Below are 27,176 nucleotides of genomic sequence, written 5' to 3' on the forward strand. Positions count from 1 at the left end.
CCCTATTCCCTATATAGTGGTACTACTATAGACCAGAGCCCTATTCTCTATATAGTGGTACTACTATAGGCCAGGGCCCTATTCCCTATATAGTGGTACTACTATAGACCAGAGCCCTATTCCCTATATAGTGGTACTACTATAGACCAGAGCCCTATTCTCTATATAGTGGTACTACTATAGACCAGAGCCCTATTCCCTATATAGTGGTACTACTATAGACCAGAGCCCTATTCCCTATATAGTGGTACTACTATAGACCAGGGCCCTATTCCCTATATAGTGGTACTACTATAGACCAGAGTCCTATTCCCTATATAGTGCACTACTTTTAACCAGGGTCCATAAGGAATAGGATGCCATTTTAGACACTTCCAGTGTAACCCCCTTCAAGCAGCAAAACAGATGCAAGTATTTTAGTAGGAGGCTAGCAGGCCACTGTTGGCCGGCTCTTTAGGCAATAATATGACCCTAAGATGAAGTCACAAACATTGCAACTGTAGTCGACTCCCACACGTCAGGCAGGGCAACACAGACAAAGCATTATGCCCAGTGAGTACCAGCTGGTACCATCGTCTCCTCTCCTCGTCCTCTCTACGGACTTCATTTGTTGTGTCGTCTGAAAACCAGGACATGGAACTATATAATTATAAAGGACAACAGCAAACTGCAAATATCCTCCTGGGTTGTCTGGTGTTGTTTTTACTTTCTATACTTTGTCCAGCTGAGAAACGTGAGTAGTGATGGTTCTATTGGCTGCTTTGGTCAGGTGGTTATCATGGTCTGTTGTGAAAGGGGTTGTGGATTGTTGTTTATTTGTTAATAGGGGGGGATACACACAGTGTCCATCTTAGGTTACACAGGCTGATTTGGCTCATTTTGTTTAAAGTGAATAAGTCTGCCTAGGACCAGTTCTTAACCCCCCCCCCCCCCCCCCCCCCCCCCCCCCACCCATAGACATCCAGGATTATAGGACATTGCTTGAAAACTTCATAAGCAAAAAAATGCATAATTAAACATGAATCAAATTGTACTCAAGCACAGTGCAATCTGACCTCTATCAAAAATGGGTGTTATATACTGGTAACTACCTCTGTCACTGTTTCACAGGCCTTGAGGCCTGTATGTCATACTGACCACGGGCCAGATTCTGACTTGGGAAGTTATGCCTTTCCTCCACACGCTAGTGGTGCGCAGGTCAACTGTTGGCTCACTCGCCCGCAATTGCTAATAACGCATCCGGAACCGCGCGACTATATGTGATAAAGTGAACATCTGAGACCCGCACCCAACCCGCTAATATACAACATGTAGGCTACAGTCAGACACAGCAGAAGGATTTTTTTAACAGGAGGTGCAGGATATTTTTTGTTGTTGCCTGATAAAGATATGTTTCTGCTTATAATTTTCAACATTTTGGTAAGCTATTTGTTAGTCAACTTGACTATAATTAGATGCAGCTTCTCTTCTGTCATTTATAAATGGACCTAGAAGATTTAATCAACCCCTTGCTCAACAGAATAATGTCATCGATACATCGATAGAATGAATGCTTCAATATAGTTGACATCGGTAAAGTTTTCTCCTTCATCTCTGATTCATTCTCGGAGCAAAGAACTTTAGGGACCAGCGATAAAATGCAATATTTCTTTAAAAAACGGGAAAGATTTCTGTGCAAAATGTCCGGTTTCACCGGTTGTAAGGAAATAGAAATATGTGAAAACGACACAACATGTTTCTGATAAGATTTCAGTTTGGCTTAGATGCATATTTTATGTGTTTGAAATAGAATGAGGTTTTATGATGCTGAAAAAGACAGCACCTTCACCTTTAGAGACGGTCCCTAACCACGCTATCAGGTTTTATGCTGCTGATAAAGACAGCACCTTCACCTTTAGAGACGGTCCCTAACCACACTATCAGGTTTTATAATGCTGATAAAGACAGCACCTTCACCTTTAGAGATGGTCCCTAACCACGCTATCAGGTTTTATAATTCTGATAAAGACATCACCTTCACCTTTAGAGACTATCACCTTCACCTAACCACGCTATCAGGTTTTATGATGCTGATAAAGATAGCACCTTCACCTTTAGAGATGGTCCCTAACCACGCCTTTAGGTTTTATGATGCTGAAAAAGGCAGCATCTCTACAGATGGTCCACTATATGGCCAAAGGTATGTGGACTCCCTTTCAAATCACTGGATTCGGCAATTTCAGCCACACCCGTTGCTGACAGGTGTATAAAATCGAACACACAGCCACGCAATCTCCATAGACAAACATTGGCAGTAGAATGGGCCGTACTGAAGAGCTCAGTGACTTTCAACGTGGCATCGTCATACAAGCCAGTTCGTCAAATTTCTGCCCTGCTAGAGCTGCCCCGGGTCAACGCTATCTGCCCGAATGCATAGTGTCAACTGTAAAGTTTGGTGGAGGAGGAATAATGGTCGGGGGCTGTTTTTCATGGTTCGAGCTTGGCCCCCCCAGGATACAATGATATTCTAGGCGATTCTGTGCTTCCAACTTTGTGGCAACAGTTTGGGGAAGGCCGTTTCCTGTTTCAGCATGACAATGCCCCCGTGCACAAAGCGAGGTGAGTACAGACGTACAGAAATGGTTTGTTGAGTAGTGGCCATGTAGTTTATCTAACTATGTATTCGCATGCTGCGTTTTCACATCCTGTCAAGATGCTGAAAGAAATAAATCCTATTTCTCCACTCCTCTTCCCAAGTCAAAATGTAGCTTACATTTGGCGTAGGCCTATCGTTTAACTACAATACATTCTGCAGGTGTTAATATTAAGGCAATGCGAGAGGTTATAGACCTACAATCAGTGTCCAGATTTCAGTTTTCATTTAACCGATCAGAATAGTAGACTACAGTTCCCTTGACACGCCATAGGCATATTCGAAGTCCCCATCTTGTAACTGTCGAATTTGTATAGCGCCTCACAATCATCACACATTACATAGCTAGCTGAAAAAATAACGTACAATTTACGTAATAAACCCTTTGAATTTACTGATGTCTGGGGGGACTTTCAGCAGGTTCTGAGTCGTCATTTTAGCAGCCTCATTAGTATTTTCTTCATTAATGTATTATTATTATTATTTGTTTTTGCATTGAATTATTTATTTTCTAGCATTGAATGTGATGTTCATTCTGTTTCTTTTTGTTGTTGTCATTGAAGCTAATACCGGTAGAGGGGAGGGAAGGGTACGATGTGCTCCCGTGTAGCATGCTGTTTTGTGTAGGTGGGAGGAATAACGGGGCATTATCTGTGTCATATTTTGATGATTGTTTAAAAAAAATAAAAATAATGCCAATAAATATATTGTAAAAAAAATTATAAAAAACATAGCTAGCTGGCACTGCTATCATCGTCTTTAACCACTTTACCAAATCTTTATTTTTAACTCTGCATTTCGCAGCTTCTCACTTATTTAATTAAACTTCGATATTGTCCTTTTAGCCTCTGTGGATCGACATGAACTTTTTCTTCCCTTCCCAAAAGCATTTGGCAATAAGATGTTTGGCGCGCACCATTTAGGCCCTAAAGTTTAGGCTTATATTGGCTACTAATAACGCCCGATAGCCTAAAATAATGAACGAAAAACCTCAATGTAGCCTATAGATATAATTGCACAATAATTATACATCTATGGATATTTTTTTTAAGGTATTGTTTTCTCTTTATTCAACCCGCTCGCCGCCCGCACGGCTTTCACCCACACAATATTCCATAACCCCAAACCCACCCGCCCCGCGAATAACGCGGTGACTGCGGGTTATGCGGTTATGAGTCAACCGACCCATCACGCCTTTCCTTCTCACTTCTCCGTAGCTGATATTCAGACCTTAATTAAGGTCATTAATTAATTCACGGGGTTTTGCAGGTGTGGTTCCCTTGCGCTTGCTGAATAAATACACTTAGTTCTAATTCAACCGCTGAAAACCCTCCCAACTTGCTGGTCAACATATTTTCTCGTGAAGTTTTAATTCGATAAGGGTTTTCAGTACATTTATCTTAAGCTATCCCCTTAAATAGTTATTTAACCCACGGTAATGTTGGACGCTTAGTGTATATATCATTAGAATATGGATAATAGTGAATAGTGTACAATAGTAGGCTATGCCCTCGTCTATTGCCTGCACTAACCATGGAACTGTGTGATTGCACAGCCAAGTATTGCATGTGTGTCGGGCTCAAACTGTTACGGCTTGGTCTGCTCTCCGTTCCATAACGATTTAATTAGACTACATGCACTGACTTAACGCAGCTTCTCTGGTCCCCCGCAGGATATACTGTATAGACTGCTGATCGTTGTCCATGGTGCTGAAATTGCGACATGTCTATGCGGCTGCGTACCTATCGAATCGATTACAGGACTTGTGTGGTGCCAGGGCTGAGCTTTGTTTTAGCTAATGGATAAATGTTTATTGGTAGACCTATTTGTTCGTCGTTTTCTCTTAAAGCCGAACAGTTCACGAAGCTCTACAGGGCGTCCCAATGCTGCGATTTTCAGACTGTTGCCCCGTGGCAGAGGTGGAAAAAGTACTCAATTGTCTTACTTGAGTAAAAGTAAAGATACCTTAATATAAAATGTGAAAGTAAAAGTGAAAGTAACCCAGTAAAATACTACTTGACTAAAAGTCTAAAAGTATCATATTTTAAATGTACTTAAGTACAGTGGTGGAAAAAGTACTACATTGTCATACTTGAGTAAAAGTACAAAGTAAAAGACAATGCTATACATCAAATTCCTTATATTTAGCAAACCAGACGGAACAATTCACTTTTTGTATAACTTTTTTGACAGCCAGGGACACATTCCAAAACTCAAGACATAATTTACAAACGAAGCATTTATGTTTAGTGAGTTCACCAGATCAGAGGCAGTAGGGATGACCAGGGACGTTCTCTGTTTAGTGAGTCCTCCAGATCAGAGGCAGTAGGGATGACCAGGGACGTTCTCTGTTTAGTGAGTCCTCCAGATCAGAGGCAGTAGGGACGACCAGAGATGTTCTCTGTTTAGTGAGTTCACCAGATCAGAGGCAGTAGGGATGACCAGGGACGTTCTCTGTTTAGTGAGTCCTCCAGATCAGAGGCAGTAGGGACGACCAGAGATGTTCTCTGTTTAGTGAGTTCACCAGATCAGAGGCAGTAGGGATGACCAGGGACGTTCTCTGTTTAGTGAGTCCTCCAGATCAGAGGCAGTAGGGACGACCAGAGATGTTCTCTGTTTAGTGAGTTCACCAGATCAGAGGCAGTAGGGATGACCAGGGACGTTCTCTGTTTAGTGAGTCCTCCAGATCAGAGGCAGTAGAGATGATCAGGGACGTTCTCTGTTTAGTGAGTTCACCAGATCAGAGGCAGTAGGGATGACCAGGGACGTTCTCTGTTTAGTGAGTCCACCAGATCAGAGGCAGTAGGGATGACCAGGGACGTTCTCTGTTTAGTGAGTCCTCCAGATCAGAGGCAGTAGAGATGATCAGGGACGTTCTCTGTTTAGTGAGTTCACCAGATCAGAGGCAGTAGGGATGACCAGGGACGTTCTCTGTTTAGTGAGTCCACCAGATCAGAGGCAGTAGGGATGACCAGGGATGTTCTCTGTTTAGTGAGTCCTCCAGATCAGAGGCAGTAGGGATGACCAGGGACGTTCTCTGTTTAGTGAGTTCACCAGATCAGAGGCAGTAGGGATGACCAGGGACGTTCTCTGTTTAGTGAGTTCACCAGATCAGAGGCAGTAGAGATGACCAGGGACGTTCTCTGTTTAGTGAGTTCACCAGATTAGAGGCAGTAGGGATGACCAGGGACGTTCTCTGTTTAGTGAGTTCACCAGATCAGAGGCAGTAGGGATGACCAGGGATGTTCTCTGTTTAGTGAGTTCACCAGATCAGAGGCAGTAAGGATGACCAGGGACGTTCTCTTGATAAGTGTGTGAATTGGACCATTTTCCTGTGCTGCCAAGTATTCAGAATGCAACTAGTACTTTTGGGTGTCAGGGAAAATGTATGGAGTAAAAAGTACATTATTTTCTTTAGGAATGTAGTGAAGTAAAAGTAAAAGTAGCCAAAAATACAATAAAAGTTGCCGACACAAATGTTTTCTATGCTGAGTATTGAAACCCCAGACTTTCCTGAGGCATTGGGCATTATATGACCATTGCGCTGCACATAATTAAAATGTAGTGTTGGGTGAAGCATGCCAAGATATACCAGAGATACGGGACCGTTGATATTGCAACCACACAACTCAAACGCCGGTTCACCAGTAGCCTATGAACGAAATTACAAATACCTTTTTTTTTGTTCAAGCCCTCAAGAACTGTTGTCTGCTAAAGATGATTGTCTGTTTGCATCTGCAAATGTATGGGCTGTCCAGTATCCAGAAGACCTGTCCCCAGAGCTTCCTACAGAGTTCATCTCTTTCCGTAACGTGTTGAGAGCGGGAATTAAGGAGAATGCGAGGCTCAGTTAAAGACGGTACAGAATAGAAGATAACTGTCGTATTTGAAGAACAACTCCCTTCTGCCCATTTTCCCTGATGTTGCTATGGCAATCAAGCAGTTTTTTGTTTACCTTCCCTGAAACTGTTGCTTCTTCGGAGAGATCGTTTTCTAAATTGAAACTCATTTAAAGTTAAGAACTACCTAAGAAGCATTAGGCTCTAGGTCTGATATGCGCTGTTGAACACCTGAGTAAACTCCGCTCATTACACTGGCGTCGTCGTAGTCTTGACCACAACATATATTCACCGATATCCCCTTATACTTTCAATCAGTTTATTTTTAATTTTTCACCTTTTCAGTCACATTCCTGAAGCCCAATAAACAAACAAACACTTAGCTCCCTAGTACATATGGAAATGAAAAAGGTTAATGAATGACTTGTTGGAGGGTTACTCTCAAAGTGATTTATTATACCAAAAAAACCATAGACATCGATGATAGGCGCATGGGTCCCCTTTCATAAACTTTATTGTGGGAAAGTTAATATGTTGACATGACTGGTTTCACATTTGTTTATTGCGATTATTAGGTAAAATATATCCATAACAAGTGCCATTTCTATTTACAATCTCCTTGTTCAAACGGATTACTCATTTACCTAGATCTTATCAATAGCTCTGATCAGGTTGTAAATTACAGTGCGTGGAGAATGGTGCTATTACATCGAGAGAAAAAAGAAGAGGCTTTTTCCACTTGGAATTGACAGGTTCGCAAGACCTTATTCATGGTTTCCTCCCGCATTAAGGTGGTGGAATTATGAGGGAATTAAGTCGAGGTCAAAATATGGCGTATCTGTAGACACACCTCCTCCACCACACCTCCATTAATACAGTGTATCTGCAGACACACCTCCATTAATACAGTGTATCTGTAGACACACCTCCTCCACCACACCTTCATTAATACGGTGTATCTGTAGACACACCTCCTCCACAACTCCATTAATACAGTGTACCTGTAGATACACCTCCTCCACCACACCTTCATTAATACAGTGTATCTGTAGACACACCTTCATTAATACAGTGTATCTGTAGACACACCTCCTCCACCACACCTTCATTAATACAGTGTATCTGTAGACACACCTCCTCCACCACACCTTCATTAATACAGTGTATCTGTAGACACATCTCCTCCACCACACCTTCATTAATACAGTGTATCTATAGACACACCTCCTCCACCACACCTCCATTAATACAGTGTATCTATAGACACACCTCCTCCACCACACCTCCATTAATACAGTGTATCTGTAGACACACCTCCTCCATCACACCTCCATTAATACAGTGTATCTGTAGACACACCTTCATTAATACAGTGTATCTGTAGACACACCTCCTCCACCACACCTCCATTAATACAGTGTATCTATAGACACACCTCCTCCACCACACCTCCATTAATACAGTGTATCTGTAGACACGCCTCCTCCACCACACCTCCATTAATACAGTGTATCTGTAGACACACCTCCTCCACCACACCTCCATTAATACAGTGTATCTGTAGACACACCTCCTCCACCACACCTTCATTAATACAGTGTATCTGTAGACACACCTCCTCCACCACACCTCCATTAATACAGTGTATCTGTAGACACACCTCCTCCACCACACCTCCATTAATACAGTGTATCTGTAGACACACCTCCTCCACCACACCTCCATTAATACAGTGTATCTGTAGACACACCTCCTCCACCACACCTCCATTAATACAGTGTATCTGTAGACACACCTCCTCCACCACACCTCCATTAATACAGGTATCTGTAGACACACCTCCTCCACCACACCTCCATTAATACAGTGTATCTGTAGACACGCCTCCTCCACCACACCTCCATTAATACAGGTATCTGTAGACACACCTCCTCCACCACACCTCCATTAATACAGTGTATCTGTAGACACACCTCCATTAATACAGTGTATCTGTAGACACACCTCCTCCACCACACCTCCATTAATACAGTGTATCTGTAGACACACCTTCATTAATACAGTGTATCTGTAGACACACCTCCACCATAGGTTGTTGTTTGTGTGCATGTCTGAGGTCAATCCATTTTCAAATTCAGCTAATTCCAATGTCTTGTACTTACTGAATGAACTGAATGTAAATGGAACCCCAACCCTTAATCTGTATCTGTTTCACCTCCTTTCTCATCATCCCATCTCTCAGTCTGTACAGTTTCTCCTGACCCCTGTATCTGTGTCTGTTTCACATCTCTCTCAGTCTGTACAGTTTCTCCTGACCCCTGTATCTGTGTCTGTTTCACATCTCTCTCAGTCTGTACAGTTTCTCCTGACCCCTGTATCTGTGTCTGTTTCACATCTCTCTCAGTCTGTACAGTTTCTCCTGACCCCTGTATCTGTGTCTGTTTCACATCTCTCTCAGTCTGCACAGTTTCTCCTGACCCCCTGTATCTGTGTCTGTTTCACATCTCTCTCAGTCTGTACAGTATCTCCTGACCCCTGTATCTGTGTCTGGTTCACATGTCTCTCAGTCTGTACAGTTTCTCCTGACCCCTGTATCTGTGTCTGTTTCACATCTCTCTCAGTCTGTACAGTTTCTCCTGACCCCTGTATCTGTGTCTGTTTCACATCTCTCTCAGTCTGTACAGTTTCTCCTGACCCCTGTATCTGTGTCTGTTTCACATCTCTCTCAGTCTGTACAGTTTCTCCTGACCCCTGTATCTGTGTCTGTTTCAAATCTCTCTCAGTCTGTACAGTTTCTCCTGACCCCCTGTATCTGTGTCTGTTTCACATCTCTCTCAGTCTGTACAGTTTCTCCTGACCCCTGTATCTGTGTCTTTTTCACATCTCTCTCTGTCTGTACAGTTTCTCCTGACCCCTGTATCTGTGTCTGTTTCACATCTCTCTCAGTCTGTACAGTTTCTCCTGACCCCTGTATCTGTGTCTGTTTCACATCTCTCTCAGTCTGTACAGTTTCTCCTGACCCCTGTATCTGTGTCTGTTTCACATCTCTCTCAGTCTGTACAGTTTCTCCTGACCCCCTGTATCTGTGTCTGTTTCACATCTCTCTCAGTCTGTACAGTTTCTCCTGACCCTGTGTCTATAAAAGAGAACAGCACTGTGGACGTCCTCGTAGCCAGGATCAACTGTAGTGATGATGTTCAGCTGACCGTCACAGAGAACCCCGCGGAGGCTTTCTACTTGCGGGGGACGGACCTCATCGCCAAGAGAGGACTGGACTTTGAGGTGAGAGCTTAGGGGCGATGTATCAAGCTGATCTAGGATCAGTTTCGCTTTGTAGAATACAATGAATACAAGCAGAGGGGGGACCTGATTCTGGATCAGAACTCCTACTCTGAGACACTTCATATGTACAGCGTCAGAACTTAACATTCATAGCATTTATAACATTATAAAAAACTCTGTTTTCTTCTTGGACAAGTTCAGGTAGTGTTGTGAGATCTGGCTTGCAGGACAACTGCAAAGTAGTTGGCCTGGAACGTGGCCATGAACTGACTCAGTTATGGGGTCAAAGGTCATTTTTCAATTGACGAAAAGGTCAAAAGAAAGGTCGAGGGACTATGCCGATGCATTCTGACGATGATGTCAAATAACAGCTGCTGCTTTTGTGTTTGTTTCCCAGTCCCTGCCCAGTGTGGATGATGCTCTGTGGGTCCGGGTGCGCTGCAACAGAACTGGCTCCAGATCAGTGAGTAGTAGTGATGACATGTCTCATAGTCATGGGGCTGTGAGTCCGGGTACGCTGCAACAGAACTGGCTCCAGATCAGTGAGTAGTAGTGATGACATGCCTCATGGTTATGGGTTATGTCCCAAATTGTACCTTATAGGGCTCTGGTCTAAAGTACATATAGGGAATAGGGCTCTGGTCTGTAGTAGTACACTACATAGGGAATAGGGCTCTGGTCTATAGTAGTACCACTATATAGGGAATAGGGCTCTGGTCTATAGGAGTACCACTATATAGGGAATAGGGCTCTGGTCTAAAGTAGTACCACTATATAGGGAATAGGGCTCTGGTCTATAGGAGTACCACTATATAGGGAATAGGGCTCTGGTCTAAAGTAGTACCACTATATAGGGAATAGGGGTCTGGAATCCTAAGCATCAGTTGGCCTCGCTATTTCTGGGCCTGTCAAAGGTCAAACCATATTTCTGCTCTGAAGCAATGGGTGAAGAACTTCAATGTGTAGAATATCAAGTTGCTTTCACATCAAATCTTCCACTCTAAAAATAAGTTCTATAAAATGTTCTGCTGCTTTCAAATGCAAACTAATAACGATTCACTCTTTTCTAAGGTGAACGTGTCCGTTGAAGTTTTCATTGAAAATGTGAACGATAATCCTCCAAACTTCGCTCAGAGTCATTACGTTCTCCAGGTGAACGAGGTGAGACCTTCTTCTATTTACTATACACCTTACAGCATTAGACACTTATCTGTGGGCCTAAAAATACAACGATGTTATGATGACAGTAGTAATAAACTACTTGCACCCTTCATACAATACCACATCCGTTTGTCTGTATAAACTTTCCATATCGGCACACTTCCATGAAGTAACATTTCTGTAACATAATATGTTGACTCTGAGCCCTCTCTCCCACAGCTGACTCCTGTGAACAACAGTGTTGGTCGGATAGAGGCCACCGACATTGATTCTGAGCCACTGTACTATCGTTTAGAGCCAGCCACGGTAAGACCTTCCCTCCATCACCGATGAACACTATCACTGATCTGTTGATGCTGCTGTCTTGGTCCAGGTCTCTCCTGAAAAATATATATTTTTTGTATCTCAACAAGACTAACCTGGTGTAAATAACGGTTCAGTCAAATCATTGCTCAGCAGTTAGGAGATTAAACACGTTTGTCATCGTTGGTGTCACCAGAACAGGTATCTACGACTGGAGAATGCCAACACCCCCAACATACTGGTGCAAAACATCATCGACTACGACTCCGTCCAAAAGATCTCCCTTGTCTTACATGTACAGGTATACTGTTCTTTACATTCTGCCCCACTGTTGATGTCAAATGGGATTACAAAGTATTCAATAAATATACTAGAATCTGTAAAGTATTCAATAAATATACTAGAATCTGTAAAGTATTCAATAAATATACTAGAATCTGTAAAATATCCAATAAATATACTAGAATCTGTAAAGTATTCAATAAATATACTAGAATCTGTAAAGTATTCAATAAATATACTAGAATCTGTAAAATATTCAAGAAATATACTAGAATCTGTAAACTATTCAAGAAATATACTAGAATCTGTAAAATATCCCCGAAATATACTAGAATCCGTAAAATATTCAATGAATATACTAGAATCTGTAAAGTATTCAAGAAATATACTAGAATCTGTAAAATATTCAAGAAATATACTAGAATCTGTAAAATATTCAAGAAATATACTAGAATCTGTAAAATATTTAATGAATATACTAGAATCGGTAAAGTATTCAAGAAATATACTAGAATCTGTAAAGTATTCAATAAATATACTAGAATATGTAAAATATTCAAGAAATATACTAGAATCTGTAAACTATTCAAGAAATATACTAGAATCTGTAAACTATTCAATAAATATACTAGAATCTGTAAAATATTCAATAAATATACTAGAATCTGTAAAGTATTCAATAAATATACTAGAATCTGTAAAGTATTCAATAAATATACGAGAATCTGTAAAATATTCAATAAATATACTAGAATCTGTAAAATATTCAATAAATATACTAGAATCTGTAAAATAGTCAAGAAATATACTAGAATCTCTAAAGTATTCAAGAAATATACTAGAATCTGTAAAATATTCAATAAATATACTAGAATCTGTAAAATATTCAATAAATATACTAGAATCTGTAAAATATTCAAGAAATATACTAGAATCTGTAAAGTATTCAATAAATATACTAGAATCTGTAAAATATCCAATAAATATACTAGAATCTGTAAAGTATTCAATAAATATACTAGAATCTGTAAAGTATTCAAGAAATATACTAGACTCTGTAAAATATTCAAGAAATATACTGGAATCTGTAAACTATTCAAGAAATATACTAGAATCTGTAAAATATTTAATGAATATACTAGAATCGGTAAAGTATTCAAGAAATATACTAGAATCTGTAAAGTATTCAATAAATATACTAGAATATGTAAAATATTCAATAAATATACGAGAATCTGTAAAATATTCAATAAATATACTAGAATCTGTAAAATATTCAAGAAATATACTAGAATCTGTAAAATATTCAAGAAATATACTAGAATCTGTAAAGTATTCAAGAAATATACTAGAATCTGTAAAATATTCAAGAAATATACTAGAATCTGTAAAATATTCAATAAATATACTAGAATCTGTAAAATATTCAAGAAATATACTAGAATCTGTAAAGTATTCAATAAATATACTAGAATCTGTAAAATATCCAATAAATATACTAGAATCTGTAAAGTATTCAATAAATATACTAGAATCTGTAAAGTATTCAAGAAATATACTAGACTCTGTAAAATATTCAAGAAATATACTGGAATCTGTAAACTATTCAAGAAATATACTAGAATCTGTAAAATATCCCCGAAATATACTAGAATCCGTAAAATATTCAATGAATATACTAGAATCTGTAAAGTATTCAATAAATATACTAGAATCTGTAAAGTATTCAATAAATATACTAGAATCTGTAAAGTATTCAAGAAATATACTAGACTCTGTAAAATATTCAAGAAATATACTGGAATCTGTAAACTATTCAAGAAATATACTAGAATCTGTAAAATATTTAAGAAATATACTAGAATCTGTAAAATATTTAATGAATATACTAGAATCGGTAAAGTATTCCAGAAATATACTAGAATCTGTAAAATAACATCATCCTATATAGTAGAGAAACAGGATCTGCTGTCCTCAGCTCAATGCCCTTTGACCTTCCTTGACAATCTATGAATACCATTTCCCAGGACACGTACAACGTTTCTGAGTCTGGCGAGCCTTCGTTCACTGCCGTGGTGACCATCACGGTTAATGTGAAGGACGTTGACAACCGTCCACCGTGGTTCCAGCCCTGTGTCAGAACCAACCTGGGGATAGCCAAACTGTGTGTCAGCTCCGGCTACAGGGCAAAGGTCAACCTCACAGAGAAAGAGGTGTGTGTTACAGTATATCTGTGTACCTGAACAGAGAGAGGTGTGTATTACAGTATATCTGTGTACCTGAACAGAGAGAGGTGTGTATTACAGTATATCTGTGTAACTTAACAGAGAGAGGTGTGTATTACAGTGTATCTGTGTACCTGAACAGAGAGAGGTGTGTATTACAGTATATCTGTGTACCTGAACAGAGAGAGGTGTGTGTTACAGTATATCTGTGTACCTGAACAGAAAGAGGTGTGTGTTATAGTATATCTGTGTACCTGAACAGAGAGAGGTGTGTGTTACAGTATATCTGTGTACCTGAACAGAGAGAGGTGTGTATTACAGTATATCTGTGTACCTGAACAGAGAGAGGTGTGTGTTATAGTATATCTGTGTACCTGAACAGAGAGAGGTGTGTATTACAGTATATCTGTGTACCTGAACAGAGAGAGGTGTGTATTACAGTATATCTGTGTACCTGAACAGAGAGAGGTGTGTATTACAGTATATCTGTGTACCTGAACAGAGAGAGGTGTGTATTACAGTATATCTGTGTACCTGAACAGAGAGAGGTGTGTATTACAGTATATCTGTGTACCTGAACAGAGAGAGGTGTGTATTACAGTATATCTGTGTACCTGAACAGAGAGAGGTGTGTATTACAGTATATCTGTGTACCTGAACAGAGAGAGGTGTGTATTACAGTATATCTGTGTAACTTAGCAGAGGGAGGAAGGTCTCTTCTTCTTGTTGTTAAAGTTGACCCGTTCTGCTTCATCCGTCCACATCGTATAGAAATGCAACATCCACTGGTAGAGTACTGACGGTGTATTTTAGTAATCACAGTGAGTTTGATTTAGCTTAGAGTTTGCACTTTTGGGACTATTCAATCGGTTCCATTAAACAGGGCAAACTCAACCAAGTGCAGCTCAAGTATTTGACATACAGTATGTATTTGACCCAGGTCTGTTGTTGTCCACAGGATGGTGCTTTATCTCTGGAGCCTGGTCCGTTATACGCCAAGGATGGAGACAGAAACAGGAGTGAGCTGATCAGCTACAGGATACTTAGAGGTACAACAGGTCTTTGATGTTCTCCTCACAGTAATCTAGTTTTAATGTTCCACAGTAATCTAGTTTTAATGTTCCACAGTAATCTAGTTTTAATGTTCTCTCCACAGTAATCTAGTGTTGATGTTCTCTCCACAGTAATCTAGTTTTAATGTTCCACAGTAATCTAGTTTTAATGTTCTCTCCACAGTAATCTAGTTTTAATGTTCTCTCCACAGTAATCTAGTTTTAATGTTCTCTCCACAGTAATCTAGTTTTAATGTTCCACAGTAATCTAGTTTTAATGTTCCACAGTAATCTAGTTTTAATGTTCTCTCCACAGTAATCTAGTTTTAATGTTCTCTCCACAGTAATCTAGTTTTAATGTTCCACAGTAATCTAGTTTTAATGTTCCACAGTAATCTAGTTTAATGTTCTCTCCACAGTAATCTAGTTTTAATGTTCTCTCTACAGTAATCTAGTGTTGATGTTCTCTCCACAGTAATCTAGTTTTGATGTTCTCTCCACAGTAATCTAGTTTTAATGTTCTCTCCACAGTAATCTAGTTTTAATGTTCTCTCCACAGTAATCTAGTTTTAATGTTCTCCCCACAGTAATCTAGTTTTAATGTTCTCTCCACAGTAATCTAGTTTTAATGTTCTCTCCACAGTAATCTAGTTTTAATGTTCTCTCCACAGTAATCTAGTTTTGATGTTCTCTCCACAGTAATCTAGTTTTAATGTTCTCTCTACAGTAATCTAGTTTTAATGTTCTCTCCACAGTAATCTAGTTTTAATGTTCTCTCCACAGTAATCTAGTTTTGATGTTCTCCCCACAGTAATCTAGTTTTGATGTTCTCTCCACAGTAATCTAGTTTTAATGTTCTCTCCACAGTAATCTAGTTTTGATGTTCTCCCCACAGTAATCTAGTGTTGATGTTCTCTCCACAGTAATCTAGTTTTAATGTTCTCTCCACAGTAATCTAGTTTTAATGTTCTCTCCACAGTAATCTAGTTTTAATGTTCTCTCCACAGTAATCTAGTTTTGATGTTCTCCCCACAGTAATCTAGTTTTGATGTTCTCTCCACAGTAATCTAGTTTTAATGTTCTCTCCACAGTAATCTAGTTTTAATGTTCTCTCCACAGTAATCTAGTTTTAATGTTCTCTCCACAGTAATCTAGTTTTAATGTTCTCTCCACAGTAATCTAGTTTTGATGTTCTCCCCACAGTAATCTAGTTTTAATGTTCTCTCCACAGTAATCTAGTTTTAATGTTCCAGTAATCTAGTTTTAATGTTCCACAGTAATCTAGTTTTGATGTTCTCTCCACAGTAATCTAGTGTTGATGTTCTCTCCACAGTAATCTAGTTTTAATGTTCTCTCCACAGTAATCTAGTTTTAATGTTCTCCCCACAGTAATCTAGTTTTGATGTTCTCTCCACAGTAATCTAGTTTTAATGTTCTCTCCACAGTAATCTAGTTTTGATGTTCTCTCCACAGTAATCTAGTTTTAATGTTCTCTCCACAGTAATCTAGTGTTGATGTTCTCTCCACAGTAATCTAGTTTTAATGTTCTCTCCACAGTAATCTAGTTTTGATGTTCTCTCCACAGTAATCTAGTTTTAATGTTCTCTCCACAGTAATCTAGTGTTGATGTTCTCTCCACAGTAATCTAGTTTTAATGTTCTCTCCACAGTAATCTAGTTTTAATGTTCTCTCCACAGTAATCTAGTGTTGATGTTCTCTCCACAGTAATCTAGTTTTAATGTTCTCTCCACAGTAATCTAGTTTTGATGTTCTCTCCACAGTAATCTAGTTTTAATGTTCTCTCCACAGTAATCTAGTTTTAATGTTCTCCCCACATTAATCTAGTTTTGATGTTCTCTCCACAGTAATCTAGTTTTAATGTTCTCTCCACAGTAATCTAGTGTTGATGTTCTCTCCACAGTAATCTAGTTTTAATGTTCTCTCCACAGTAATCTAGTTTTGATGTTCTCTCCACAGTAATCTAGTTTTAATGTTCTCTCCACAGTAATCTAGTGTTGATGTTCTCTCCACAGTAATCTAGTTTTAATGTTCTCTCCACAGTAATCTAGTTTTGATGTTCTCTCCACAGTAATCTAGTTTTGATGTTCTCTCCACAGTAATCTAGTTTTAATGTTCTCTCTACAGTAATCTAGTTTTGATGTTCTCTCCACAGTAATCTAGTTTTAATGTTCTCTCCACAGTAATCTAGTTTTAATGTTCTCTCCACAGTAATCTAGTTTTGATGTTCTCTCCACAGTAATCTAGTTTTAATGTTCTCTCCACAGTAATCTGGTTTTAATGTTCTCTCCACAGTAATCTAGTTTTAATGTTCTCTCCACAGTAATCTAGTGTTGATGTTCACCTCACAGTAAGATTTATTTTACGTTACAAAGATGGAGACGTTGTCATTAAAGGTGGTAATTGGGAGCATATACAATGTCAGGGACTTCCTGTTCTCTTTACGTTATTAGCTGTGCACTGACGTTTTATGAAGGATGTGCATATGACCACAAAGTTTTCTATATCATAAAAATATATCATACATGATCAAATATCATCGTACTTGTTTCTCCTCTGTATCTCATAGCAGACTGATCTTGACATCATGGTTTCTCCTCTGTATCTCATAGCAGACTGATCTTGACTTCATGGTTTCTCCTCTGTATCTCATAGCAGACTGATCTTGACTTCATGGTTTCTCCTCTGTATCTCATAGCAGACTGATCTTGACTTCATGGTTTCTCCTCTGTATCTCATAGCAGACTGATCTTGACTTCATGGTTTCTCCTCTGTATCTCATAGCAGACTGATCTTGACTTCATGGTTTCTCCTCTGTATCTCATAGCAGACTGATCTTGACATCATGGTTTCTCCTCTGTATCTCATAGCAGACTGATCCTGACTTCATGGTTTCTCCTCTGTATCTCATAGCAGACTGATCTTGACATCATGGTTTCTCCTCTGTATCTCATAGCAGACTGATCTTGACTTCATGGTTTCTCCTCTGTATCTCATAGCAGACTGATCTTGACTTCATAGTTTCTCCTCTGTATCTCATAGCAGACTGATCTTGACTTCATGGTTTCTCCTCTGTATCTCATAGCAGACTGATCTTGACTTCATGGTTTCTCCTCTGTATCTCATAGCAGACTGATCTTGACTTCATGGTTTCTCCTCTGTATCTCATTACAGACTGATCTTGACTTCATGGTTTCTCCTCTGTATCTCATAGCAGACTGATCTTGACTTCATGGTTTCTCCTCTGTATCTCATAGCAGACTGATCTTGACTTCATGGTTTCTCCTCTGTATCTCATAGCAGACTGATCTTGACTTCATGGTTTCTCCTCTGTATCTCATAGCAGACTGATCTTGACTTCATGGTTTCTCCTCTGTATCTCATAGCAGACTGATCTTGACTTCATGGTTTCTCCTCTGTATCTCATAGCAGACTGATCTTGACTTCATGGTTTCTCCTCTGTATCTCATAGCAGACTGATGTTGACGTCATGGTTTCTCCTCTGTATCTCATAGCAGACTGATCTTGACTGCATGGTTTCTCCTCTGTATCTCATAGCAGACTGATCTTGACTTCCTGGTTTCTCCTCTGTATCTCATAGCAGACTGATCTTGACTTCATGGTTTCTCCTCTGTATCTCATAGCAGACTGATCTTGACTTCATGGTTTCTCCTCTGTATCTCATAGCAGACTGATCTTGACTTCATGGTTTCTCCTCTGTATCTCATAGCAGACTGATCTTGACTTCATGGTTTCTCCTCTGTATCTCATAGCAGACTGATCTTGACTTCATGGTTTCTCCTCTGTATCTCATAGCAGACTGATCTTGACTTCATGGTTTGTATCTTTCTCTCCCAGGGAATGAAGGCAGCATCTTCCAGATCGACGAGGAGACGGGGAACATCTCTATGGCCAAAGCCGCAGACATAGCAGGCCCAATAACCCTCACTGTCCTGGTAAGAGATGTCTTTTCAATCTGTATTTCCATCTGTGTACTCCATTTCTTCTTTTGGCATATAATCGATTGAAAGCTATGATTGTGTTCAACGTTGAAATTGATCTTCAGATCATGGATCATTTCAAATGATGATGAATGAGATCTTCTTACAAGAACATCATTTTGGGTTTCAGAATACATTTTATAAACACATAGTTCATAAAGTAGAACCTTGTTTTAGGGGCCAAACCCTGCTTTCTATACGATTGGAACAGTCTTCACAACAAATGCTATCTGGTTGGGGGGGATACTCCTTTCTCATATACCAAGCCTCACCTTTTGACTCATTCCACACATCTGCTTCACACTTATTACATGTCTATTATTTTAAGATTTAACATGTAATGCGCCAAATGTATAAAATACATCAGCCAATTCCTTAAGGGAAAAGATACATTTTGATGGGAGCTAAAATAGTTCACAATACTAGAGCCTCTTACTGCCCACAACTTCAATCCATTGCAGTTGTAGCCTTGTTTTGTCATGATCATGGTTACAGCTCAGTCGCAATTTGCCGATCCGTCATGGTTACAGCTCAGTCGCAATTTGCCGATCCGTCATGGTTACAGCTCAGTCGCAATTTGCCGATTCGTCATGGTTACAGCTCTGTCGCAATTTGCCGATCCGTCATGGTTACAGCTCTGTCGCAATTTACCGATCCGTCATGGTTACAGCTCTGTCGCAATTTACCGATCCGTCATGGTTACAGCTCTGTCGCAATTTACCGATCCGTCATGGTTACAGCTCTGTCGCAATTTACCGATCCGTCATGGTTACAGCTCTGACGCAATTTACCGATCCGTCATGGTTACAGCTCTGACGCAATTTACCGATCCGTCATGGTTACAGCTCTGTCGCAATTTACCGATCCGTCATGGTTACAGCTCTGTCACAATTTACCGATCCGTCATGGTTACAGCTCTGTCACAATTTACCAATCCGTCATGGTTACAGCTCTGACGCAATTTACCGATCCGTCATGGTTACAGCTCTGTCGCAATTTACCGATCCGTCATGGTTACAGCTCTGTCACAATTTACCGATCCGTCATGGTTACAGCTCTGTCACAATTTACCGATTCGTCATGGTTACAGCTCTGACTCAATTTGCCGATTCGTCACGGTTACAGCTCTGACGCAATTTGCCGATCCGTCATGGTTACAGCTCTGACGCAATTTGCCGATCCGTCATGGTTACAGCTCTGACGCAATTTACCGATTCATCATGGTTACAGCTCTGACGCAATTTGCCGATTTAGAATGCATTAGTTGTAGGTAACAGTCCCTTCTGATTAGATTATAGGTAATAAAACAAACACTGGCTGTTGTTGACAAGGATATATTCAGTTCATATCCATATTATTAATATTTCATTCAGGGATTGAAATTACGACACCGTTCTCAGTAGCCTATTCCACCAGGCTGTTAGGCAACACAAAAAACAAATGACTTCGAAATCGCCTCGCTATTCACTTTGAATAAATCAGTCTGTTAATTTGAATTGAGCGAGCTGCTAATCATTCAGTTTACATGTTAAAACAAACACCGGCTGTTGTATCTAGCTAAGAAAACCATGGCAACAGTTGAATTACAATCAGAAACACAGATTTGAGTCAGTAACACAGACCCAATGCTATTGAAATGACAAGTAAATCCCGCAAATAGACCATTTATAATAGTTTGTAGTCTTAACATCTGCCAAATAATAACGACACAATTAACAGTTCGTCCAAGTGTTCCTTTGCAGAAATGTTACATGCGCAAAGGGATTTATTTACAATCATGGCAGTCAAACGAGTAAATGGACATCCATTGATTTGGAAACAGATCTGGCGAGTTTAATAAAAGCGGGTTATATTTTCTCTTAGCGACATATTGCAATTCCGGTATTACATCACATTTTCTCCGCAATGACAATTATTTTGATAGAAAACCTGCTTTGGGCTTTTTACGTCGTTCCCAGCTACGTCGATATTCCATCTGAATTCTCTCTAACTTTATAGAAAAAGGGCTTATTCGATAAGATGTAGCAACTCCTCTCTTGCTGCGAAAAAGAGAGAGGTAGAAAAATAAATTTTCAGGCATTATGGGCAGGTTTTCCCCCCCAAATGTATTACCAGGACGGAGAAAAACCCATAAGCTTTTTATCGTTTTATTGGTTAGGGTAAATCAATTCCCCCGTACTTTTACCAAAAGTGAACATACGCCAATCTTTAATTATATATATATATAAAAAAAAAAAACTAAACCCATTAGTCATGGGTATCTCTCAGAAATCCCAGAACTTAGGCTTTTAATCAGTCCTAACTTCACTAGTCATAGGTGTCCCGTTTCCAGAACCCCAAACCCTAGGCTTTTAGATGATCTTAATAGTTTCACTAGTCGTAGGTATTCCTTTTTCAGAATCCCTCACCCTAGGCTTTTAACTAGTCGTAGTCGTCCCTTTTTCAGAACCCCACATGATTCTCTATGATGGCAACCCGCAGGTCCACGTAGATTCCCAGCAGCCCCTTTAGGATCCCGTGATTTCTTTATCGATTGTTTTCAAGAAACATTAGTCTCACCCATAATTCTGTTCGAAATGACGTATCCATTCTGCTGACGCTCCCAGTCAGGGCGGGGATCCACTCTTCTCTGTCTAGTGGAGTATGGCTTCCCCAGCTGCATCTAATGCAACTCCCGTGCACGAGCGTTGGGCCAGTAACCAGCAGGTAGCCTAGTGGTTAGAGCGTTGGGCCAGTAACCAGCAGGTAGCCTAGTGGTTAGAGCGTTGGGCCAGTAACCAGCAGGTAGCCTAGTGGTTAGAGCATTGGGCCAGTAACCAGCAGGTAGACTAGTGGTTAGACCGTTGGGCCAGTAACCAGCAGGTAGACTAGTGGTTAGAGCGTTGGACCAGTAACCAGCAGGTAGACTAGTGGTTAGAGCGTTGGGCCAGTAACCAGCAGGTAGCCTAGTGGTTAGAGCATTGGGCCAGTAACCAGCAGGTAGCCTAGTCACGTTGGGCCAGTAACCAGCAGGTAGCCTAGTGGTTAGAGCGTTGGGCCAGTAACCAGCAGGTAGCCTAGTGGTTAGAGCATTGGGCCAGTAACCAGCAGGTAGACTAGTGGTTAGACCGTTGGGCCAGTAACCAGCAGGTAGACTAGTGGTTAGAGCGTTGGACCAGTAACCAGCAGGTAGACTAGTGGTTAGAGCGTTGGGCCAGTAACCAGCAGGTAGCCTAGTGGTTAGAGCATTGGGCCAGTAACCAGCAGGTAGCCTAGTGGTTAGAGCGTTGGGTCAGTAACCAGCAGGTAGACTAGTGGTTAGAGCGTTAGGCCAGTAACCAGCAGGTAGACTAGTGGTTAGAGCGTTGGGTCAGTAACCAGCAGGTAGCCTAGTGGTTAGAGCGTTGGGCCAGTAACCAGCAGGTAGCCTAGCGGTTAGAGCATTGGGCCAGTAACAGAAAAGGTTGCTCCAACTCTCCATCTCTCCGTCTCTCCAATCTCTCCCATCTCTCCCATCTGTCCCATCTCTCCAATCTCACCCATCTCTCCCAACTCTCCGTCTCTCCGTCTCTCCAATCTCTCCAATCTCTTCAATCTCTCCAATCTCTCCCTCTCTCCATCTCTCCAATCTCACCCATCTCTCCCAACTCTCCATCTCTCCATCTCTCCATCTCTCCCATCTCTCCCATCTCTCCCAGGCCTCCCAGGTCACCAACAGGGACCAGTTTGCGGTGACTCAGGTCACCATCGAGGTGCTGAGGAAGAGCAGGAACCCTCCGCGGTTCGAGAAGGAGCGTTATGAAGGATACATCTACAGTAACTCAGTCCCAGAGACCATGATCCTACGAGACAGAACCTCCAACAGACCCTTCAGGGTCAGGGCCAGAGACGAGGACTTTGCCACCGTAAGAGTCAAAAAGAGATCAACATTTACATTTGAATCATTTTAGCAGACACTTGTCTTACAATCTCAGTCTGTGTTTGTTCGTGGGACCTCTAAATGTAATGTCACGTCTCATATACAGTAGAGACATACTCGTCTGGCACCGTGAAAGTCCTAGAAATCACACAATTACCTTCAATTCTGGGTAGTTACGCTTCTCTTCTGTGTGGGATTTGAAACACTGACACACAACTTTAATCAGCTTGTTTGTGTGTGGGTGTTTATTTGTGTGTGTGTTTTAGGGTGTAAACCCAGACATGAGATATGAGGTGCAGTACAGCAGTTATGTCAACGTGACAACTGAAGGGTTTGTTCTTCTCAAGAGGATAGTGAAGACAGAGTCCTTCGCTCTGCAGGTGAGTGGTTACCTGCCTCATTGTTCTTCTGAAGAGGGTTGTGAAGACAGAGTCCTTCGCTCTGCAGGTGAGTAGTTACCTGCCTCATTGTTCTTCTGAAGAGGGTTGTGAAGACAGAGTCCTTCGCTCTGCAGGTGAGTAGTTACCTGCCTCATTGTTCTTCTGAAGAGGGTTGTGAAGACAGAGTCCTTCGCTCTGCAGGTGAGTAGTTACCTGCCTCATTGTTCTTCTGAAGAGGGTTGTGAAGACAGAGTCCTTCGCTCTGCAGCTGAGTGGTTACCTGCATCATTGTTCTTCTGAAGAGGGTTGTGTAGACAGAGTCCTTCGCTCTGCAGGTGAGTAGTTACCAGTCTCATTGTTCTTCTGAAGAGGGTTGTGTAGACAGAGTCCTTCGCTCTGCAGGTGAGTAGTTACCTGCATCATTGTTCTTCTGGAGAGGGTTGTGAAGACAGAGTCCTTCGCTCTGCAGGTGAGTGGTTACCTGCATCATTGTTCTTCTGAAGAGGGTTGTGTAGACAGAGTCCTTCGCTCTGCAGGTGAGTAGTTACCTGCATCATTGTTCTTCTGAAGAGGGTTGTGTAGACAGAGTCCTTCGCTCTGCAGGTGAGTAGTTACCTGCATCATTGTTCTTCTGAAGAGGGTTGTGTAGACAGAGTCCTTCGCTCTGCAGGTGAGTGGTTACCTGTCTCATTGTTCTTCTGAAGAGGGTTGTGAAGACAGAGTCCTTCACTCTGCAGCTGAGTGGTTACCTGCATCATTGTTCCTCTGAAGAGGGTTGTGTAGACAGAGTCCTTCGCTCTGCAGGTGAGTAGTTACCAGTCTCATTGTTCTTCTGAAGAGGGTTGTGAAGACAGAGTCCTTCGCTCTGCAGGTGAGTAGTTACCAGTCTCATTGTTCTTCTGAAGAAGGTTGTGAAGGCAGAGTCCTTCGCTCTGCAGCTGAGTGGTTACCTGCATCATTGTTCTTCTGAAGAGGGTTGTGTAGACAGAGTCCTTCGCTCTGCAGCTGAGTGGTTACCTGCATCATTGTTCTTCTGGAGAGGGTTGTGTAGACAGAGTCCTTCGCTCTGCAGCTGAGTGGTTACCTGCATCATTGTTCTTCTGGAGAGGGTTGTGTAGACAGAGTCCTTCGCTCTGCAGCTGAGTGGTTACCTGGCTCATTGTTCTTCTGAAGAGGGTTGTGTAGACAGAGTCCTTCGCTCTGCAGCTGAGTGGTTATCTGCCTCATTGTTCTTCTGAAGAGGGTTGTGTAGACAGAGTCCTTCGCTCTACAGCTGAGTGGTTACCTGCATCATTGTTCTTCTGGAGAGGGTTGTGTAGACAGAGTCCTTCGCTCTGCAGCTGAGTGGTTACCTGCCTCATTGTTCTTCTGAAGAGGGTTGTGTAGACAGAGTCCTTCAGCTGAGTGGTTACCTGCCTCTTACTAGACTACTATAATTGTTTTGATGAATGTTTTGGTTAACGCTGGGGGGGTTGCAGAGATATTCATAGGCATGATAATAATGTATTTTTCCTTGTGATGTGTGTGTAGATTCGTGCTATGGACCTGTCTACAGGGGAGTTTGGTACAGCGGCCCTCTCTGTCCTGGTTATACCAGGTAAGACTTTCACATAGCACCACAAGGGCAGGTAAACTCACAGCAAAGGGAAATGAGCCCCTGATGGTGCACCACTGACTGTTCAGATGATCTACTCCTACCAACAGCAGGATCTGTACTCTCCATATTAAAGGCTGTATTATTGGTGATGATCTACTCCTACCAACAGCAGGATCTGTACTCTCCATATTAAAGGCTGTATTATTGGTGATGATCTACTCCTACCAACAGCAGGATCTGTACTCTCCATATTAAAGGCTGTATTATTGGTGATGATCTACTCCTACCAACAGCAGGATCTGTACTCTCCATATTAAAGGCTGTATTATTATACTATGGTGATGATCTACTCCTACCAACAGCAGGATCTGTACTCTCCATATTAAAGGCTGTATTATTATACTATGGTGATGATCTACTCCTACCAACAGCAGGATCTGTACTCTCCATATTAAAGGCTGTATTATTATACTATGGTGATGATCTACTCCTACCAACAGCAGGATCTGTACTCTCCATATTAAAGGCTGTATTATTATACTATGGTGATGATCTACTCCTACCAACAGCAGGATCTGTACTCTCCATATTAAAGGCTGTATTATTGGTGATGATCTACTCCTACCAACAGCAGGATCTGTACTCCACATATTAAAGGCTGTGTTATTGGTGATGATCTACTCCTACCAACAGCAGGATCTGTACTCTCCATATTAAAGGCTGTATTATTGGTGATGATCTACTACTACCAACAGCAGGATCTGTACTCTCCATATTAAAGGCTATGTTATTGGTGATGATCTACTCCTACCAACAGCAGGATCTGTACTCTCCATATTAAAGGCTGTATTATTATACTATTGTGATGATTCATATATTGGTTGATTGAACACTTGATTGGTTGATTGATATCTTGATTTGATATCTTGATTGGTTGATTGTTCTCTTGATTGGTTGATTGATATCTTTATTGATTGATATCTTGATCAGTTGATTGATGTCTTGACTGGTTGCCTTGACTGACTATTTTCCCTGACCTCTGACCCTCTACAGCTGTGGCGGTTCCTTTGCCCTCGGGCGCAGGGTACCGGGCGGGGGACATGGCTCTGCTAGGATTGGTCATGGCAGCCATCTTGGTTCTCTGCTTCATCGTGATTGGCTTCCTGATCTCCCGCCTGAAGAAAGGAGGCGCCAACCTGGATAAGATAACTGAGGTGAGCACCGTTCTGTGAGTTCAGCTCAGAACTGATGCTGCGTTCAAGTGGGAAACTCCCAAAATACTACTTTGTAAACTGGGCTCAACAAGTTGTACGCCTTGATGTGCTTTAAACTCTAATGGCAAACAAGCTGCGTCAACCACACACTAACAGCACAGCTTTCAGACACGCAAACTAATTATAGTGTTCAAAAAACATATGAATAGATTATTGTTTGCATGAATAATGTTTTGTTGTTGTATTTAACTGCCAAAATTGTTATAGAGGTCATTTCCTTTAGTATGTGACATCAGAGGTCAGTATGAGGGAGAAGTCAGAGATGATAGATGAGTTTCCCCACTAGTAATCACCAGTTGGAGGGCAGTTCATGTGGGTTTCTCCCAGTGGGATGTGACAGAGGTCAGTATGAGGGAGAAGTCAGAGACGATAGAGTTTCCCCACTAGTAATCACCAGTTGGAAGGCAGTTCATGTGGGTTTCTCCCAGTGGGATGTGACATCAGAGGTCAGTATGAGGGAGAAGTCAGAGATGATAGAGTTTCCCCACTAGTAATCACCAGTTGGAGGGCAGTTCATCTGGGTTTCTCCCAGTGGGATGTGACATCAGAGGTCAGTATGAGGGAGAAGTCAGAGACGATAGAGTTTCCCCACTAGTAATCACCAGTTGAAGAGCCGTTCATGTGGGTTTCTCCCAGTGGGATGCTGGTATTGAGGAAGTTCCTCAGCATGACACTTGGTGAAAGACCTGTCCTGTAAGTGTTTTTGAGGCGGCCATTAGCCCTAACAGGAAGGTAACCTAGTGTCAGAACTGTTTGCGTTGTCTTGCCAACACCTTGGCAGGACTTAACAAACAGATCTGGGACCAGGTTAGCAGGCTAGCCGGGGCTGTTGGATGGAGCAGTGCTGGCTGGTTGAAACACCCTGGACAGGATTAGACGCTGATGGAAGGCCTGTGAACAAGGCATTTATCCTGATCGAATTGAACAGCTTCACTGAATATTTATGAGTAGTACTTCACAGAAGGGCTCTGTCTGTCTGTCTGTCTGTCTGTGTTAGAGCAGAATAAATGAACCTAACGCTATAGGAAGGCAGAAGCATCTGTGACATTGAACAATGCCTCGAGATCAATGGTTCATTAACTTCTGTGTAAATGACAGTTCTCTCTCTACTCCTCTCTCTAGTGCTTTAGTTTTTAACTCGTAGGACAACTTTATTACTATTATTTATGACTATTTATCTACTTGTATTATTTATTTTGTTACTATTTATTCAACCAAGTGATATACACAAC

The 27,176-nt window shown here is 41.2% G+C and overlaps 1 protein-coding gene across 1 annotated transcript in view; it reads left to right on the forward strand.

The window, feature by feature from the left end:
- Nucleotides 1–548: 548 nt before the first annotated feature.
- Nucleotides 549–27,176, forward strand: part of cdhr5a (cadherin-related family member 5a) — a 30,079-nt gene continuing 3,451 nt past the window's right edge. The window contains exons 1-13 of the mRNA XM_071400502.1: nucleotides 549–733; nucleotides 9,581–9,753; nucleotides 10,151–10,216; nucleotides 10,825–10,914; nucleotides 11,134–11,220; nucleotides 11,414–11,518; nucleotides 13,527–13,712; nucleotides 14,683–14,773; nucleotides 18,653–18,750; nucleotides 22,473–22,679; nucleotides 22,960–23,073; nucleotides 24,604–24,670; nucleotides 25,724–25,884. Of these exons, the coding sequence (XP_071256603.1) occupies nucleotides 634–733; nucleotides 9,581–9,753; nucleotides 10,151–10,216; nucleotides 10,825–10,914; nucleotides 11,134–11,220; nucleotides 11,414–11,518; nucleotides 13,527–13,712; nucleotides 14,683–14,773; nucleotides 18,653–18,750; nucleotides 22,473–22,679; nucleotides 22,960–23,073; nucleotides 24,604–24,670; nucleotides 25,724–25,884 (1,545 nt within the window). The 5' untranslated portion in view covers nucleotides 549–633. The remainder of the gene's footprint in view (nucleotides 734–9,580; nucleotides 9,754–10,150; nucleotides 10,217–10,824; nucleotides 10,915–11,133; nucleotides 11,221–11,413; nucleotides 11,519–13,526; nucleotides 13,713–14,682; nucleotides 14,774–18,652; nucleotides 18,751–22,472; nucleotides 22,680–22,959; nucleotides 23,074–24,603; nucleotides 24,671–25,723; nucleotides 25,885–27,176) is intronic.

The sequence above is a fragment of the Salvelinus alpinus genome, chromosome 5, assembly GCF_045679555.1.
Source record: "Salvelinus alpinus chromosome 5, SLU_Salpinus.1, whole genome shotgun sequence".
Taxonomy (NCBI): domain Eukaryota; kingdom Metazoa; phylum Chordata; class Actinopteri; order Salmoniformes; family Salmonidae; genus Salvelinus; species Salvelinus alpinus.